At 37.4% G+C, this 18,204-nt stretch overlaps 1 protein-coding gene across 1 annotated transcript in view; it reads left to right on the top strand.

Moving 5' to 3' along the window:
- FREM2 (FRAS1 related extracellular matrix 2) overlaps positions 1-18,204 on the top strand; it is a 125,576-nt gene that overhangs the window by 88,140 nt on the left and 19,232 nt on the right. Inside the window, exons 7-16 of the mRNA XM_035323965.1 lie at positions 1,480-1,629; positions 3,038-3,247; positions 3,502-3,699; positions 5,704-5,868; positions 5,946-6,128; positions 7,707-7,837; positions 8,790-8,948; positions 9,763-10,066; positions 12,206-12,337; positions 12,941-13,272. Coding sequence (XP_035179856.1) covers positions 1,480-1,629; positions 3,038-3,247; positions 3,502-3,699; positions 5,704-5,868; positions 5,946-6,128; positions 7,707-7,837; positions 8,790-8,948; positions 9,763-10,066; positions 12,206-12,337; positions 12,941-13,272 — 1,964 coding nt within the window. The remainder of the gene's footprint in view (positions 1-1,479; positions 1,630-3,037; positions 3,248-3,501; positions 3,700-5,703; positions 5,869-5,945; positions 6,129-7,706; positions 7,838-8,789; positions 8,949-9,762; positions 10,067-12,205; positions 12,338-12,940; positions 13,273-18,204) is intronic.

The following is an 18,204-nucleotide window of genomic DNA, read 5'->3' as shown; positions in this document are numbered from 1 at the left end:
CTTTGGTATTTTTTCTCTCTGATTATCTGATAGGCCTCTCCAAAACTTTTATGACAAAATATATTCACAATATTTAATTTTATTGAGCTCAGTTGTAGGCAGAAGTAGGTTTCTCAGTTCCAAAGTGTTTGTTATGCTGTAATAGAAGTCACAGATTTTGCAACATGCTTATAATAGGGAAATTTAACTGAGTCAAGGAAGTGATGGGCCAGATTTTCCCTTACCATTAATAAGATTTTGTTTCTCCTCCTTTGGGTAACCTGTACCTTTTCTGTATGCTTGGCATAGCTCTGTAGATCCATAAACTTTTCCTGTCATTTCATTTGAATTTATCCTGTTGTTCTATGCCTTATGAAGGGGAAATGTGTGTCATAGTGCCACTGATAGAGCACTGGTTAAGTTGCTATGATCTCTGTCAACTCAAATCTAGTTGGCCATATGCTGTATAGTGTTTTCAAGCAAATTTGTGGTATTGTAATCTTATGTTTATAACAAATTCCCACTAAGCAGGGTAACAAAATTATGAGATAGAAGGAGAATTTGTGTAGGTCTTCAAACTACATCCCAAACATTGGGGAAGGTGGGTGAGGTTTCTGTTGTGCAACAGAAAAGCTGAGGCACTGGCTGTGTGTGCCATTACTTTTATATGTTTGAAACAGAAATGGAGAGTCTAGCAAAGGGGAGCTATATCCAGGATGCAGTTGGTCTATGTTTTCAATCCTGTTTACTTTGTAAAATTGCTGTGGGTGGAAAAGTTGAAGAAGGGAGGAAAAATGAAGATAAAAAAATATGTCTGTTAAGTGGGATAAAGCTTAATCTCCTTTGCTTTTTGCTCTTCTTTCTTTATAAACTCTGGAACTTAAATATTAAGATAAAAGACTATTCACATTCCAGTCTACATGGAATAAGATTGATTTTGTTTTAAATGTTAGATGTGGGGGAACTAAAATTAAGCATTGCCCCTTTGGTTAGCTGGAAAACATTTCCAAAAGCAGCTCCAGTTATATATCATGTTTTAGTTGGGTTTAAAAACAGGAATCTGTGAGAACATTCTAGTTAAGCTTTCATTATCTATATTCACCTTTTTCTGTTTGCACCAACGTGAAAAATGCAAGGAATTTTCTGGCTTGTGCACAGGACCCAGATCAAGTAAGTTTAATGAGATAATGCATTTGTTTTTGCACACAAAATCCTACCTTCTGCCATACAAAATTGGAAGTGTAGGAGGCAAGAAAAAGAGCACAGTGCTGATATAACAATTGCCACCCCAAAATGGGCAAACCAATACTTTAAATTAAGCTAAAAGTACATAAGAAAAAGACTAAAGCTTAAAACAAAGGCTTTTTTTTTTTTTCTTTTTTTTTTTTTCAGTTACTGAAAAGAGTGAAGGTCTCTCCATTCTCTAATGTTATTCTCCTTGGTTACCTTCAAGATAAAGTTAAGGAACACTGATAGAAGATATTATTCTTTTTTCACTAGAACCAGCATTCTACTTTGGAAATGATGAGTACTATGTTGACGAGAGTGCTGGCTATGTTGAGGTACGTGTCTGGAGGACTGGAACCGATCTGTCTAAAGCTGCCTCTGTTACAGTAAGGTCTCGCAAATCTGAACCAATAACTGCAGAAGGTAAGTTATTGTTTTGGTATAGTTTCATAATACATCTCAACAACAAATGCTAGTACATTTGGTCTCACCTGATATAGATTCAGCTCCATAAGCTGAAATTTATGTCTTTCTATTAGATCTTTCTTCTTAGAACAAATTAGGTACTCACAGAGTTTGCTCTGCAAGAAACTGAAACAGGAGCAACCATGAGGTCCAACACTGACAGAAATCTCTTCAAATATTCATATAAAACACTGTCCTACAAAGGCAGTTTATTGTTGCCACAACAGCGTACTCTGGGCACAGACTTTTAACCCCTGGCAGAGCACAGACTTTGCTCCTCTTACTGTAGACAGTGAGAAATTATCTAGTATCCTGTACAGCAAGAGGATTGCTACAGCAGTGTAATTCAATGATGATTTGACAGAACTTTGCAGAATCAAATGTTAGAGTACATACAAATACAAATGTTAGAGTATTTCCAAACCCCATTGTAATTTCAATGAAACTGTTCCCCACAAAGCTTTGAGTCTACAACTCTGCTGCCACTTAGTCATCCTAAAAATGAACTTAAAAACTCAGTCTTTTACTAAAGCCCTAGACACCATTAATGCTCTGTTTTTATATACAGTGTCATGTTTTAGTCAGGATCTTGTTTTGTTTCATTCCTTCTCATTGGTTTGTTATGGGTTGGCTTGCTTTGCTTAGAACTAAACAATGGTTGGACTTGATGTTCTTGAGGGTCTCTTCCAACCTCAACAATTCCATGATTCTATGAAAACAAAACAAAACAAAACATAAAAGCAAGCCAAACCATGTCAGTCTGTCTTTAACTGTGGAAGGTGCCAAACACCAACCTGACATGGGCTGGGCAGAATTTGATTCTTCTGGTTTCTATTCATTTTTGTTTTGAACAGCGCATTCTCCTCTGAATAACACTTCTTCCTTACATTTAGCTCACTGACCTTTTTCCTTCCCTGTTTACATTAGTCTCAAAACTGCCAACTTCATTATAGAATAATACAAAATTTCTTTCCAAAAGACTGCTTCATCTCCAGAGTCTTTCTCAAAGCTGTATGCTTACTTTCTTACTTCCAACAAACTTTATTGATTTTATTGGAATAACTTTTGGTTTACAAGAGAGCAGATTCAATCCTAATTGTATCAGGAGTATCACACTTGTATCACTAAACAAAAAATGACATAATATCTGCATGTTAAATTGTATAGTCCAGCTTAGATGGTCAAGAGATATTTTTGCTTTATGTGACTGCCAATGTTTGGCAAATATTAAAATTACATTTAAAGAAAAATATATATTTACCTAAAATTAACTGCCCAAAGTTAGATATGTTAGATATTTTTATTTTTAATTACACTTAATGCTATTTATTAATTTGATATTTTTTAATCCCTTTCCCACTGGTAGCTGGAGTAGATTATGTAGGCATCAGTCGTAATTTGGATTTTGCCCCTGGCGTCAGTATGCAGACGTTTCGTGTGGTAATTCTGGATGACCTTGGACAGCCGGTGTTAGAAGGAACTGAGAAGTTTGAGCTTGTGCTAAGGATGCCTATGAATGCTGCCCTTGGAGAACCCAGCAAGGCAACCATCTTCATTAATGATTCAGTGTCTGATTGTGAGTAGATTTCTTGTCCTTTTCACATTTTTACAAGAGACGGATGACTGCAATGCACGAATAGCACTTGTCCTTATGTATCACACAAAGCCAATGAATCTACACCTTTGAGTTTGTTATGTCAGTTGCTGGCTAGCTGCTTATGCAATAGCTGCTGGTGCAATATAGCACAACAAAATTTGAAGTAGTGGGGCAAAGATGTGTTACCTTCTGCAATTATACTTTACACGTGCTTTTTATGTTTTTCTGCCTAGTGCCTAAGATGCAGTTTAAAGAATCTTTATATGTAGGCAATGAAAATGATGGACAGATTTCTGCCATGATATACAGGAGTGGGGATATCCGATACACATCCACTGTGAGATGCTATACAAGGCAAGGTTCAGCTCAGGTAATGATTGACTTTGAGGAGCGTCCTAATACTGACAGTTCCATCGTTACCTTCCTTCCTGGTAAGCTCTTGATCATATTTTAGAAGCCTCTAGTCTACTGCTTTGTTTTACTTTGTTTTGTTTTGTTCTATTTAATTTTAAGTGTCTTATAAAGTAATGCCAAAAAGGCTACTCTGGAAAACCAAAATCTTTCCATACACAGTGGGTAGAGTGCACACAAATGATGTTAATAGTCTCTTTTTGTGTCACTTCTGATCTAGAGGGATCATCAATAGGGACCAAAGGGACATATCCATGTGTAGATCAAGCATGAGGGTCTTTTTGATCTACTATAGCAAAAGCAGGTTCAGAGTAATACAGTGACAAAAGCACAGACCTGCTGTCCTACAGGAAACTTCAGAAGCTCTGCTATTCATTAGACAGATTTCTGGTAAATACACTTGACTTGCACTGAAATGAGTAGTAGACCTTTCAACTGGGATATAACTCTCTTATTTGTGTTTGAGATCTATTTATTTATTTATTTATTTTAGGGAGGCTTTCCTATGCTAGTTCGCCAGGTTGACATGCTTAATATCTCACATCAGATATGAAACAGATAAATCAGGTGTTATTACCTTGAAAAAATACTGCTTGATTCCCTCTATTTGTACAGAAGACAGTTTAGACTTCTAGTCTTCTAGGTCTACACACATATTTTTTACAAGCCTTAAACAAGTTCTGTCATCAGTATGAAATCCTCTGTATGCCCTTATCACAGGAATGACAAGCTTCATATTTCATGTATCTTAACTTTTTAGAAAAGTGAGTTATTCAGACATTTATTTAGAAAGGACCTCGGCTGTTAGTGCTGGCATGTACTTTGTGCCTTTGCCATTGCTTCTGTGAAACCAGGAAACTTGTCCAACTTGTTAGGATTGATGGATTTGGGCCCCCCAGGAAGTGAGTTTTTCCTTCTCTTTTGAGTGTCACCCTGCTATTTCTCAATGAAGAGAAGTAGTAAAGAGATCATGTAACATCATATCTTGTTTCCATAAGCTACTTAAGCCTCTTTACAATGCAGCAGTTTCAGTACAGTATTTATTCATGCTTCCCTTGAAACAATGAGCCAGATGAATATTCTGTATTTCCTTTTTTCTCTGACTGGATAATTTATTTTCTGTAGGGGTAAAAACAGCTCAGAAAATGAAGGCAGTCAGCATCCTAATCTGGTTTTTCATCTTGATAAACCTTGATAACTTTTTCATGCAATTTGTAAATTGGCCTCATCTCTCTCACATCCTGTGCTTTTCCTTTTGTCGGGGATGTAAAAATCGTTCTCCTATTGATGAGCCCACTGAGTCTGATGCTGGGAGCCAGATAGCCTGCATACCAGTTACAACTCTTGGTGTTCTTGTAGAAGGCTTAAGACAAAGCCTTATTCCCGGAATATCAGAACATCTGGTAAGCTTAGACACGTGGGTTTGTGAGTACTCAAATTGAGCATTTTGCAGCTCCAGAGAATTTTTAAAGAGATACTCATTGTCATTTGGACCAGTGGGAGTTTTAAAGACGTTAAAACTGAACAATAAAAGCAAAGGTGCACAATATTGGAAGCTACCTCAAAAATGTCTGTAATTCTGGAAATTCAAAAACTACAGGACAAAATTATTGTTAGTATAATGAAAGTTTTGATTGCTCTATTTCCTTGTGCAAGAATTTAATTTTGAAATACACACTGTGTATTTCACACAGTGTGGAGGTCACTGAAAAGGAGTATGAAGATAAACCAGGAGGAAGAATACATGTGACGCAGATATACCAAATATAAACAAATATAAACTTAGAGAAATCTCAAAACAGAGGATTCCATTTAAAGAGTGATCTTCCATACACATGTAATGAATACTCCTTCTGCTTTCTCTATTATTGTTGTCATTCATTAACTTGTATGGTGTCAAGATAGTGTGGTGGATGCCTTGGCCAGCAGAAGCATCCCGCTGTTCCTTGAGCTTGAAGAAAAGTGCTGTAATAGAGCAAAGAACACCTAAGTACTGCATGATATTACCTTCAGAATGATTGCAGGTGAAACTGAGAAACCTTGCACTCTGGTGCTTACGGATGATACTTTCCATGAAGAAGATGAAGAACTACGTCTGGTTCTTGGCACTCCAAGAAGTGATTCTTCCTTTGGTGCCTCTGTTGGTGAACAAAATGAGACCCTGATAAAGATTCAGGATGATGCAGACAGTAAGAAATTATTTTGTTATTATTGCATTTTGGAAGCCCGCTGGTGTGTTCTAAACATATTTTTACTCTAATTACAGAAGCTATTATTAAGTTTGGTGAGACCAAATTTAGTGTGAGTGAACCAAAGGACACAAGACAAGTAGCAGTTGTAAAAATCCCAGTGCTTCGTCTGGGAGACACTTCCAAGATTTCTGTTGTGAGAGTTCATACAAAGGATGGATCTGCTACTTCTGGAGAAGACTATCATCCTATATCAGAAGGTAAGGTCACTCGGATACATCCTACTCTTTTTAGGATTGTTATTTTTATGATTCTATGATTATTAGCTATTATTATTAACATTATAGTATAATGCTTGAAGGGTGAAATAACTTCATAGGATACTATTCGTGATTCAATATGGATGTGGTCCCATGTGGTAAGCAACTATCAAATTGCTCTTGGGAAGCTAGATATCCGTGGAGATATTTACAAAATAATTGCCACTCTTTTAAAAACATCTGTAGCTGAGTAACTGGGGAAGAAGTGTGAGTGCCATCTTAGGAACATTTGCAAAGTAACATCTATTATAGGATATGATTGTGGAGTTGTTTCAAGCAACTCAATAAGTTAATGGCTTATTGCTCAATCTAGGAATGAATATCTTCTGTTTATTGTTCAACTTTCATAATAATTAATCTTTCTTCCTAAACCTCTGTGGTTCACTGCTCACTGCTCCTTAATAGTGATGAATGAGGAGAGAAGCTGTGAAAGAGAATGAGAAATTTCTTAGCTGATAAACTTCTTTCTGTTAGTAACCCACCCACGTGGTTTGGTGAATGATTAATAGAGTTCATAGTACTGCAGATTTTTGGTCTTTTAAAGTTTATGATAATACATGATACTAATCTGTGTTTTAAGACCAATCTTTCATTGCTGGAGTGTTTTCACAGTTTTGGATAAGCTATTTTGGTGTCCAACCCAGCTGAAGGATAGGACTTATTTCTGAATATCCAGCAACAACATCGAGCCATCTCCAAATTCCACAGGAGAGGCATGTACCACTACCGAAATATGCAGAGAAAAATCATGAGCAATGAGAAAATTATCAGCCTAGATCTTGCTAACTCTAGTCACTTTGTCTCCATCATTTCAGTGTCTTACTCATTCCTCCCGAAAGCCACAGGAATTTTTAATGTCATAAAATGATTTGGATTGGAAGGGACCTCAAAGATCATGTGATTCCAACCCCCTGACATGAGCAGGGACACCTCCCACTAGACCAGGTTGCTCAAAGCTCCATCCAACCTGTCCTTGAACACTCCCAAGGATGGAGTATCCACAATTTTGCTGGGCAACCTGTGCCAGTGCCTCATCATCCTCACAGTAAAGAATTTCTTCCTGATCTCTAATCTAAATCTACCCTTTTTTAAGTTTAAAGCCATTACTCCTTGTTCTGTCACCACACTCCTGACAGAGAGTCCCTCCCCAACTTTGCTATAGGCAACCCTTGGTTACTGGAAGGCCACTATAAGGTGTCCCTGGAACTTTATAAGCATTACCTTATATCTTCCTTCCCCTCTCTGTGCTGTGCACCAACAGTGCATGGGAGCAAAGATTTGAAGGGAAATGTGCTACTGCAGAACAAAAGGCTCTGTGTCTCTGCCCAAAAGCCTTTGAGAAAGATCCATAATCTGCGGGATTTCTACATAGGTTTGGGGACATCTGTGGGTTTAAGGGACCATAAACCTCTTTAATTTGAAAATCAGGTATTAACTGCTGTCTCTCATGGCTGGACCTAAAATTACTGTTTGTTATGAACATCAGATTTATTTTCAGGTGTCTCATTATGTTTTTAGAAATTGAGTTTAAGGAGGGCGAAACACAGCACGTTGTGGAAATTGAAGTTCTCTATGATGGAGTTAGGGAGATGAGAGAAGCCTTCACTGTTCACCTGAGGCCTGATGAGAACATGGTCGCTGAAATACAGGTAACAAACTGATGCAAAGTCCTCAACAGCAAAATCTGGTAAAAAGACCTTCTTGCATTCTGCTTTATAGCTTTATTCTTCTTTTAATATTTATACATGCCATCTTGGCTTGTAGTTTAGAAGTCAAAGAGGATCATTCCGGGTGACATTGTAGCAGCTACCCAAAACGTTTTTGTTTTGTTTTTTTTGCCATGGCAGTAAGGTTCATGGGAATATAGAGAAAAGAGCCTATGGAACAGAAGTCTTCAAGACATCTTTCCAGATACATTCTCTTCTTCAAATTGTCCCTAAAACCTGATGTCCTCTTGGAAACACTGGCCAGCAATAAAATATATCCCCTATGCTGTAAAAAGAGCAGTCAGGTGAAATATAACTTCCGCTGTCAAAGCTATGTTATTGCTATGTGAAGTAAAGTAGCCACACATTCTTGTTAGTTAGCATTATATCATACATGCTTTTAATATAAACAACATATTCCACTGATTCTGCAAAAAGTGTTCTAACTCTTTAGTCCCTTCATCTGTATCACCTACATAGTCTGACTCCAGGCAGCCAGACAGCAGAGATTGCTGTCAACAGACACTTTTGCTGATGTCAAACACCATGTTTTCACCAGGCAGTTGAAGAACAACAGTGTACATCAGATTTCTACCGGAATACTGAAGTGATTCAAAAAAGCTGTGGCATAAGAGGTTAAATGGTCTGCTATCCTCAGTGTTCTGGAAAATAATAATAATAATAAAAACATTTTAGCTCTTGGTTTTATAGTCTGCAATATACTTTGCAATGCCTTGACCCTTTCACAATAACTCATCCAGCTGAGGTTTTAGAACTTACCTTGAGAGTGTTTCAAAAGCTAGGAATGATCTTTTTTTTCTTCTCAAGGTCCAGCTTGAATTCTCTTATTTGCTTAAAAGTTCACAGATAACTTTTTCTGCCTTTTCATTATCAGGCAGCCAAGGCCATTGTTTATATTGAAGAAATGAACAGCATGGCAGATGTCACCTTTCCCTCCGTCCCTCAAGTTGCATCCCTTTTGATATATGATGATACTTCTAGAGCCAAAGACAGAACAAGTCCTGTAGCTGGCTATCCTGTCATCTGTATTACAGTGAGTATCTCTGTGGAAAGATGGATCAAAATAAGCATATGGATTTTGTTTAAAGGAGCAGTTGAATTTTAGACAGTCATTATCAATCACATTGTTGTGAGTCACACATGCATTTAAGCTAGGACTGTACTAAAAGCTAGTATAATTTGTCTGGATAGCAAATCAATTTTCAGGGGGACAAAAAGCATAGAAAGATGTTTCACTTTTTCCTCACTAAGAACAAATTTTATACTTGCACAATGTCTACCATTGTATCATCCTACTTTCCTATTTACCTTAAAATAAATTACATTAAATTAAAACAATAATTTGTAAGGTTAAAATAATTTGTAAGGTTAAAAGCACTGGAGATAACTAATGAGCTATTGTTTTCAGTAAGTGTCACAAGCTGAAAAATCAATACTGTTTGTTGGAATACTACAAGTTTCTTTCATCATAATTTTGCAATAAAAAGGTTGTCATTAATATTCATATGCATTGAGGAAGTTTTTGGTCCATCTGTATTTGCAGAATTAGGATGACATTCAAGTTAAAGTAGTAGGTGGAAGTGTAGTTTGAGCTTTCATAACGGTGTTAAGTTTTCACCCATAAACTGTAATATAAAATAATAGTTTGCTATTTCAGTAAGCATAGTTAGGTCTGCCTTTTAATCTACCTTAACAGTGCTAAAAGCATCACTGTCAAAATAAGTTAATTACTCAAGAGATTTACTGAGGTTATCAGTTCCATGTTGCTGAGTTTTGTGACTCTTGATAAATTAAAATTCCTTTCTCATGAAGCAAATAAATTGTTATATATCTGCCTTGTTCTTCAGGCTTGCAATCCTAAATATGAAGACTTTGATAAGACTGGTTCAATATGTGCCAGTGAGAACATCAATAACACCTTGACACAATACCGGTGGCTTGTGAGTGCACCCACTGGTCCTGATGGTGTGACTAGTCCTATGAAGGAGGTCGACTTTGATACCTTCTTTACCTCCTCCAAGATGATCACACTCGACTCCATTTACTTTCAAGCTGGCTCTCGTGTTCAGTGTGCTGCTCGTGCTGTGAATTCAGATGGAAATGAGGGTCTTGAACTTACGAGCCCTATTGTAACTATAAGCACATCAGAAGGTAAGATATCATCACTATTGCAAAATCCCTAGGACACTTCTGGATCCCAAATTCCAACCTAACAAAATCAAATTGCATGATAAGGTGTTTTAACAATACAGCCTCACCTTTTCTTTTGTTGTTTGTAGAAGCAATGCAAAAAGTATCTTAGCATAGCAAAAATATATATATATATATGCATAGAAGGAAATGGTTTTCATCTTTGCTAGTAACCTTTAAATATTTATTCACTTAATGAATTTTTATATTCTGAAGAACAGGCACTGTAATCCATGAAACCTGGGTTTTGTTTTCTTTTGAATTCAACTGTAGTAATCTTGCAGTACATCTCATTTCCTATTAGACATTGGAGAATCCACATGGGAGCACTACTTTGAATGCCTAGACAGAAGAAAAGCTTCATTTGGCATTCAAGCCTTACTGGACACCTGAGAATTAGTTTATTCCTTGATTAAGGACTAAAACGACCGGTGCCCAGTAACAGGACCTAGACAAACTTTTCCTGTGGTTGATATATTCATAATATTCAACCTTCTTTCTTTAATACTCTCTTTGTCTCTCTCTATCTGATTCTCTGATACCTAATAAATATTGAATTAATGCTGCGTCCTCTCAGCCAGCAGAGGTACTGTCATCTACCTCCTTTGTCCAGCCAGCACTTTCCATGAAACTTGTACTAAATAAGGTTGTGAAGCAGAGATGTGGAACTGATAAGGACATGAGTAGTCTGATAGCATATGCTGTTTTGTCATAGAAATCTCAGATACTTTTTTTACTGTAGAATCTGGTGAGTGCTTAATTGTCGATAATCAAGGTCAATTACGAATCACAGTATTTTATTACCTCTCTGCAGGCCCTACGTATTCTTTGTGTCATCTCTACTGCTTTTGTAGCTGTAATAAGTCCTCTGTTTACTGTAAGATTCTACAGTAGATAATAAACTACATGAGTGTTCATTTGTAATATCATTTTAATTTCCCTGTCATTTCCAACTAAATATTTTAGTTAAAACATTTTATTTTCTCCTAAATTAGGGGTTTAGGGAGCTTAATGAATGGAATTGCTATTTAATTCCTTCATTTATTTCACTTTTCATCTGTAGGTTAAAGTCACCTCTCTTTGCATTATCAGGAATCCTACATGCTAAAAAAGACTCTGTCTAAGGGTATTGTCTACACGATGCAGTGTAGTGATTTTAAAGACAGACAACCTTGTGCTGCATGAGCTAGTTTGGTTATGTAAAACAGTCTGGCTTATAATGCATGGCTTGGATTACACAGAACAAATTAGCAGAGCTAATTAGCATGGGCCCAACAGTGAACTGTCCTGCATCTATTACTTCCAGCATCTTATCTAACTTATGATGTAAAAGTCAACAGTTTTGAAGATCGTATACAACATGGTCTGGAAGTTTCATTTATCTCTGATCATACAATTGCAAACTTAATCTGTTGGTCCTACAAACCAGGACACTGGAACAGGTTGAACGAAGCCTGGAATGGGCTGACAAAAGTTGCAGATTCTACAGCATTGGAGAAATTAAAAATCTACTGAAAAAGGCCCTGAGCAACCCGATCTGTCTTTGAAGCTGGCTCCATTTTGGGCACAGTATTTCTAGAGATCATTTCTAACTAAAATTAGTTTATGACACTGTTATTCTACTTCTTGGTCAGTAATGGAACGGGAAGTTTATAGAGTCCTGTGAAGTCATGAATATGTCCACACTCAAATTCTATGCCAAAAGCAGCTGAATACTGATCAGGTATCCTCCATAAAGCTATTTATGTGGGGAAGGAAGGAATACTCATATGCCTCTGAGGACCTTTGTATGGTGGTACCTGACACTCTGCATGTATGGTTGCAATATGCAACTAAAAATTTTCAGATGCAGAGTTATCACAAGGTTCTGGAAATGTAATCCAATTGATCATGAATGATCTCTGTTTTAATTCTTTTGCATAAATTCCTGTTTGACTCTCTGATAAATGCTGCCCAAAACATTTACCTGTCATTCCAGAAAATTCTCCTTGTTTTGGAAACATGTATGTTTGGAAAAAAAATGTGTCTAAAATTAATACAAGGGAAAGTATGGATTATTTCCTCTGGACTTAAAGTTACTTTCTCTTTTTTTTTCATTAGGTCTTTGTCAACCTCGTATGTCAGGAGTAGTTGGAGCAGAACCATTCTCTGCCAAATTGCGCTATACTGGCCCAGAGGATCCAGCTTATGCCAACCTCATCAAACTGACAGTCACGATGCCACATATCGATGGTATGATAAAGTCAGCTGTGGAGTCAAGAGAAGTTGTACAACATGCTATTATTTGAGCTAATTTATCAGTCATATTATTTTAGATAGCTAAAATCATGATGTAATCTTTTAACACATGGAACAGAGAAAAGTGTCATGAATGTACAAGTTTGCAACAAGGTGCATAAGACACCATATTGATTCATAGTCTTTGATGTAATGATTAAGTGTTTTCATATTAATTTCATGGTTTACGTAAATTGGGCTAGACCTACAATTAGTAAAATTCCTTCAAAGCTCATACCAAAAAGACATTATTAAAATAAAAATAAAAATAAAAATAAACATATAATTACTACATGCTTCTGTAAAATTCACTCAAAATTCTGAATGAGAAATATGTTGGAGATTTAGAAATATTCTCTTTGGTATTTCATATACAAAGATATAATATTCTCATACACAGCATATCATCATTCTTTGAATTCTGAAGTACATTTATTAGTGTGTGTTCCAAATACAGAAGTACTTTGTAAGATCTTTGGTGTTTGAGAGTTTGGGGCTAGATTAACCAACTCTGACCACTGAAATATAGTGATAGTTCTATAAATTAATGTTTTTTAGGCATGCTGCCTGTTATTTCTACAAGAGAGCTCTCCAATTTTGAGCTGACACTTAGCCCTGATGGAACTAGAGTTGGAAACCATAAGTGCTCCAACTTGTTGGATTACACAGAAGTGAAGACCCACCATGGTTTCCTGACTGATGCTACCAAGAATCCAGATGTGATTGGAGATACCATTCCCTACCAGTACAGCCCAACAATTAGAGGATTCAATACCTTACGCTTCTACCGAAATTTGAATCTAGAAGCCTGTTTATGGGAGTTCGTTAGCTACTATGACATGTCGGAGCTCCTCACAGATTGTGGAGGCACCATTGGGACAGATGGACAGGTAACAAACTGTAACTTGATTTGGTACTATATTCTTAAAATGGAAGACTTCCCTTGAAAAGTTCTATAGGTAAGATAACATATCTATTTATTATTTGTATGTATTTTCAAAATAAACGTTCTTTTTTTTTTCTTAACAAGATAAAGACTTCACCGCCAGCTTATTTCTTAAAGCTATCGGTGTCCATTAAATACTAATAGGCTATATTAGTGAAATCCTTGTCTAATTGAAATAAAGAGAATTACTTAGATTGAATTAAATTTGCAAGGTTTTTCTCCCAGTGTAGTTTTGAAATATTTTAGGACCAACCTTTCCCACTTTTATTGTATAGTGAGCCACTTTACTCTTTTCTTAGAGTGAGAGCCTTCTAGAGGATTGCTTTTAGCACATTGATAGTGCTGGACTATTTAGTATCAGTCATTGTGTACCTTAAAATAGAGTTTAGAAAAATTGTGAAGAGTCTTCCTGCTGATAACAATTGACTGCACTGTCCTATAAACTGCTTGGCACTGCCAATCTCTTGCTCACTGTGTAACAAGACCCACCAGTGCAGACAGCACAGTGGTCTCACATTACCCAGCAGAAAATTCTGTGGTCACTTAAGCAGAGAAGCTGTTGATGTGGCTGAAGAACAGAGCTGTGAAAGTGGTTTGGGGGTTATAAGCAAGAGAATTGGAGAGATCTTCAGGTGTTCTTTGGAAGATGATTTCTAGAAATCCATAATAATCCGGCAATAAAAGGGTGCAGCATTTCTTCTGATGCAGTGACAGCAAAGGGTAATCCCTAGGTCTTCCTCATGCAATTACTACACAAGCCTGTCTTATCCCACTCAGGCTTTGGAGTACAAAAGCTGTATCTCTGAAGATCAGTCGCTTATGACATAAAAATGTCCCTTTGGGGAATAATCCTATAGGCTGGTAGAAGGGCTAGAAATGCAGTACCTCATTGCATTCTCAGCACAGTAGTTGTAAAGCCAGCTCACTTTCTGGGCTCACTATCATCACCTATTGAGCCATTGTGAAAAGGATGAAGCCACTGTGTGAAACAGCCATAACTGCTCTGCTTTTTAGCAGGTGTTCAATTTGCCGAGGAGCCTCAGTAGACTTACAAGCACAAATTCTTACTTTGACAATCCCAAACAGCATGAGTGCTTACAGATGAGAAAAGTGTGCAGTTGCCCAAAGAAACCTGCAGCCATGTGTAGCAAAACTATTTTACTACTAAAAGCATAGGTGCTAACAGACATGTAAATAACTAATCAAACAAGCTGATTTTTCTCCTTTTTTTTAATATTTACATACTTACTTTGTGGGTGATCATATAGTCAATATGCTGGACAGGAAATTACACCTGATTCTCTAGCCCTTGGTTAACATCCTAAAATCCTGCCCCTTTTACCTAGATATTATATACTCTCTAAAATATAAGACCAGAACAAAATGGAGCTTCTCCCCTTCTTAGACATGAAGACCTTGATGGTTATGGCATCTCAGTGCTCTGTTGTCTCTCCTGGTTCCTTGTCTGTTTCAGAGACCAGTTCAAGGTATCTGCCTTGATGCTGAGAGCTCACTGTTGGTGCATCTACTTGGGGTTGCCCCTCTGCTACAAGCAGATCCTCCTACAGGTGCATTCCACTATAACCATGAACCTGTCAGAGGGGAGGGGAAGGCATGCGAGTGTGGGATGTAAACCTTTCACATTCCCACAAGATAAAAATGACAGCACTCTTCACTGTTCTTAGAATGATTTCATTGCTTCAACTTATCATTCCTTTCACTATCTCTTTATGCCCCTGAAGATCTACAAATATAGCCATATATTCTTTCTTCCCAACAACACAATCATAACCACACAGGCACACAGCTGCCAAGCAGCTGTCAGTCGATCCTGCCACCTATGCAAGCCACTTCTCCCACAGTGAAAGGGAAGGCCTGATTTGAATGTTTTCTAAATGCTCTGTGTCCTACAGAGAAAAGGCTGAGCACTTTGTTTAGACAAATGTTTGTCTAAATAAAACCTATGTATGTTCATATGGGTATAAGCAGAGGAGGAAATAAGAAGCATCCCTGTATTTTGGCAAATTTAAAGAACCTGTATGTTTGGTTGTGGAGGATTTGCATAAATGGTAATATATCTTAGGAAGAGAGATGTACTTGCTTTAAGCTCTGGATGCATTATGTACTTTAGGTAAGATCCCTCATTGCAAGGCGGAGGGGGATGAACATAAGCTACAGAGCCATGAAACTGCAGCTGAAGTCAGCCTGTAGTGCTCCGTAGGGTGTGGCTAAAAGGTTAGAGTGGTAAGTGAAATATCAAGCTGAATTACTTCTAGCAGTGAAGCATTGCCCCTCAGCCAGTATGCGCTTCACTGCCCTCCCTGTTTCCCCCACCTCCATTTAATTCTTCTCCAAGTTTGGTCTTTATCTTCACATGACCCCCTCCAGCTGAGAGGGGAGGCAGTCAGTGCCCTATCTCTGTGGTTGTTACCATTGTTGTTTTTTTCTCCTTCAGTGAACAATTAATAATCCTCCTCCGTGAGAGGGAAGCTGGCAGCTATGGTTTTCACCATGTTTTCTTAGCACACAAAGGAAGCTTAAATTCCATTATACAGACAGAAGAGGTAAAGAAATATTAAATTCTCCTACTACATCCTGCTGCCGCTACAAATTTACTAGCTTGGATTTACCAGATATGTGGCTAGATCTTTAAACTCAAAATTCTGCTTTTCAGTTCTAGCTCTCCTATATGGTCAAAGATAGCACTCATGGCTCAGACAGAGATATTTCACAAAAGCAACTGGTAATATCTTGTGTGATGTGGACCTTCACTTTATGGGAACTCCTCCAATAGTAGGGAAAGAAGATGAGCTGCTGTCAACAAAAAGTGAGGTGGGAGACCTGCAGCTGGCGCAGTTCTTCTGGCAGTGCTCCTGGTGTTTGCCACAGAGTGCAGCTGTCTTAGCCAGTTCCCATGAACTCATGAACTGTCATAATACATACAGAGAAGGTTTCAGTTTCTTTTCTTTCTTCCTTTTTTTTTTTTTTTTTTTGTCTTTGAGGCCGTTTGCTTGTGACCCATTCTCTTTTGCGATTACTCTGTGCATGAGCAAGCCTTGTGTGAGTTAGATGCAGCACTTCTTTCAGAATAAAGCTTGACACTTTGTTCCTGGGTTCTGCCCGTATTCACCATATCTGAATAATTAAGCACCTATATATCTATATACGGATTTAGATGTGCAGCTTAAGGAACTTATATTTAGAAATAAGGACTTTAAATTGAACTAATTCATTTGGATAATAGCTCTGTTCTGGTTAAAGTTAAGGTCACTTAACTTTAGCAACAGCTTTCTTTTGGACAACCTTAACTTGAAATTCAAGGTCTGTGTTTGGTTATGCTGGGGCTGTAAATAGGTGGAGCTCACCTATATGAGTGTTATCTGCCTGTATCTTCAGGCAATTGAGATTGGACCTTATTTCATGGGGACATAGTAAGAGAAAAGCACTACACATATCTCTGATTCTCAAGGCACAGGTGCTAGAACAATGCCAGATATCCTTGAAAGGAAATTAAAAAATGAAACAGTGAAAACCAAGCAAGTGACTATTATTTAATGAAGTACATATTGAAGGGTAAGCCTGTCTTATTTGATAGAGTGTGAAGTATCATTTGATCTCACTTCCTGCATTTACAACTGTTTGCTGTAACCAGACAGTTTGGCATTCAAAGGCTTCTGTGTGTTTCTGGCCAAGTATTTACATGCGGATGTTGCTTTCCCTGGTTCCAGTACGTTGCCAGACTTGGCATAGGAATGCAAGGAAATTGCAATTCAGATTTTATTAACAACTAATTAAGCAAGTCTTTGATAGAAACATAAAGATGAAAAACATGAAATAAAATATTTGAACATATAGATTAATACCTTGAAGCTACTGTAATTGAGTATAGCTGAAGAGTTTTTGTTCTCTGACCAAAACAGTTATTTCTAGACAAAACTGAAAATTTTTCTCTTCCAATATGTTCAGTTCATATTTATGTTATGATGGTGCTGAGGCATTTGGAAATCCCGTCTGAAAACAGATTTTAAAATTACTAATGTATTGCCTCAGCTTATACGAGGCATCTTGCAGAGCTTTTTATTGCACGGAAACAGTCTATTTCCAGCTTTACCAAAATAAAATTTTAAGGGGAAAGGCCAGGTTTTCTGAAATTCTCAGCTAGATGCTGTACAATGAAGGTGGACAGAACTGCATATTTCCATATTTTTATGATTAGATAAGCCACCACGATCAAGTTTTAGAAAACCCTGCAGTTTGTATTCCCTTCACATGGAAGCCCACTAACATTCAATCTGTTTTTCTTCCCCAGCTGCAAACACATGCATTTACTAAGTGCTGTGAAGAAAAAACTCTGTTACAAAGTTAACACACCAGCTGTGTAACAAAGCCAGAGGTTAAACATTTCAAGGAGCTGGCATTTCGATGCTGGATTGCATTCTCCTCTCCATTCAGACTTCTTTAAACAAACCTGCTTTGCATTTCACCTGTGACCTACCTGGCTATCTGCCATCTTGGGGCCAAATCTTAGCTTTGCCATATTGTTATTGTGTAAACAGCCAGCTGATAACATTGTAAAGGTTGTGTGACTCAGGTTTGCAGACAGCAAGTAAATGCAAGAGAAAATCAGGCCTAGAGTAATTTGAAGGAAAAACACAGTTCTCATTAAGTTTGTTTCATTGGAACATACAATATAAAATGTGAAACTGTGTTATTTCTAATTTCTAATTCTGATCTTATCAGTGCTAATAGAGCATGTGCACACACATACGCACACAGTCTCTTACTGCTACTAATCACATCCCAAAGCTATAAAATCATTTTCCTCAGCCAAGTTCTGCCCTCTAGAAGTGTAAGCCAGATAAATAAATATCTGTAT

The sequence above is a fragment of the Oxyura jamaicensis genome, chromosome 1, assembly GCF_011077185.1.
Source record: "Oxyura jamaicensis isolate SHBP4307 breed ruddy duck chromosome 1, BPBGC_Ojam_1.0, whole genome shotgun sequence".
Classification (NCBI taxonomy): Eukaryota; Metazoa; Chordata; class Aves; order Anseriformes; family Anatidae; genus Oxyura; species Oxyura jamaicensis.
The sequence above is the reverse complement of the archived record's forward strand: the minus strand, read 5'-3'. Positions and strand labels throughout refer to the sequence as shown.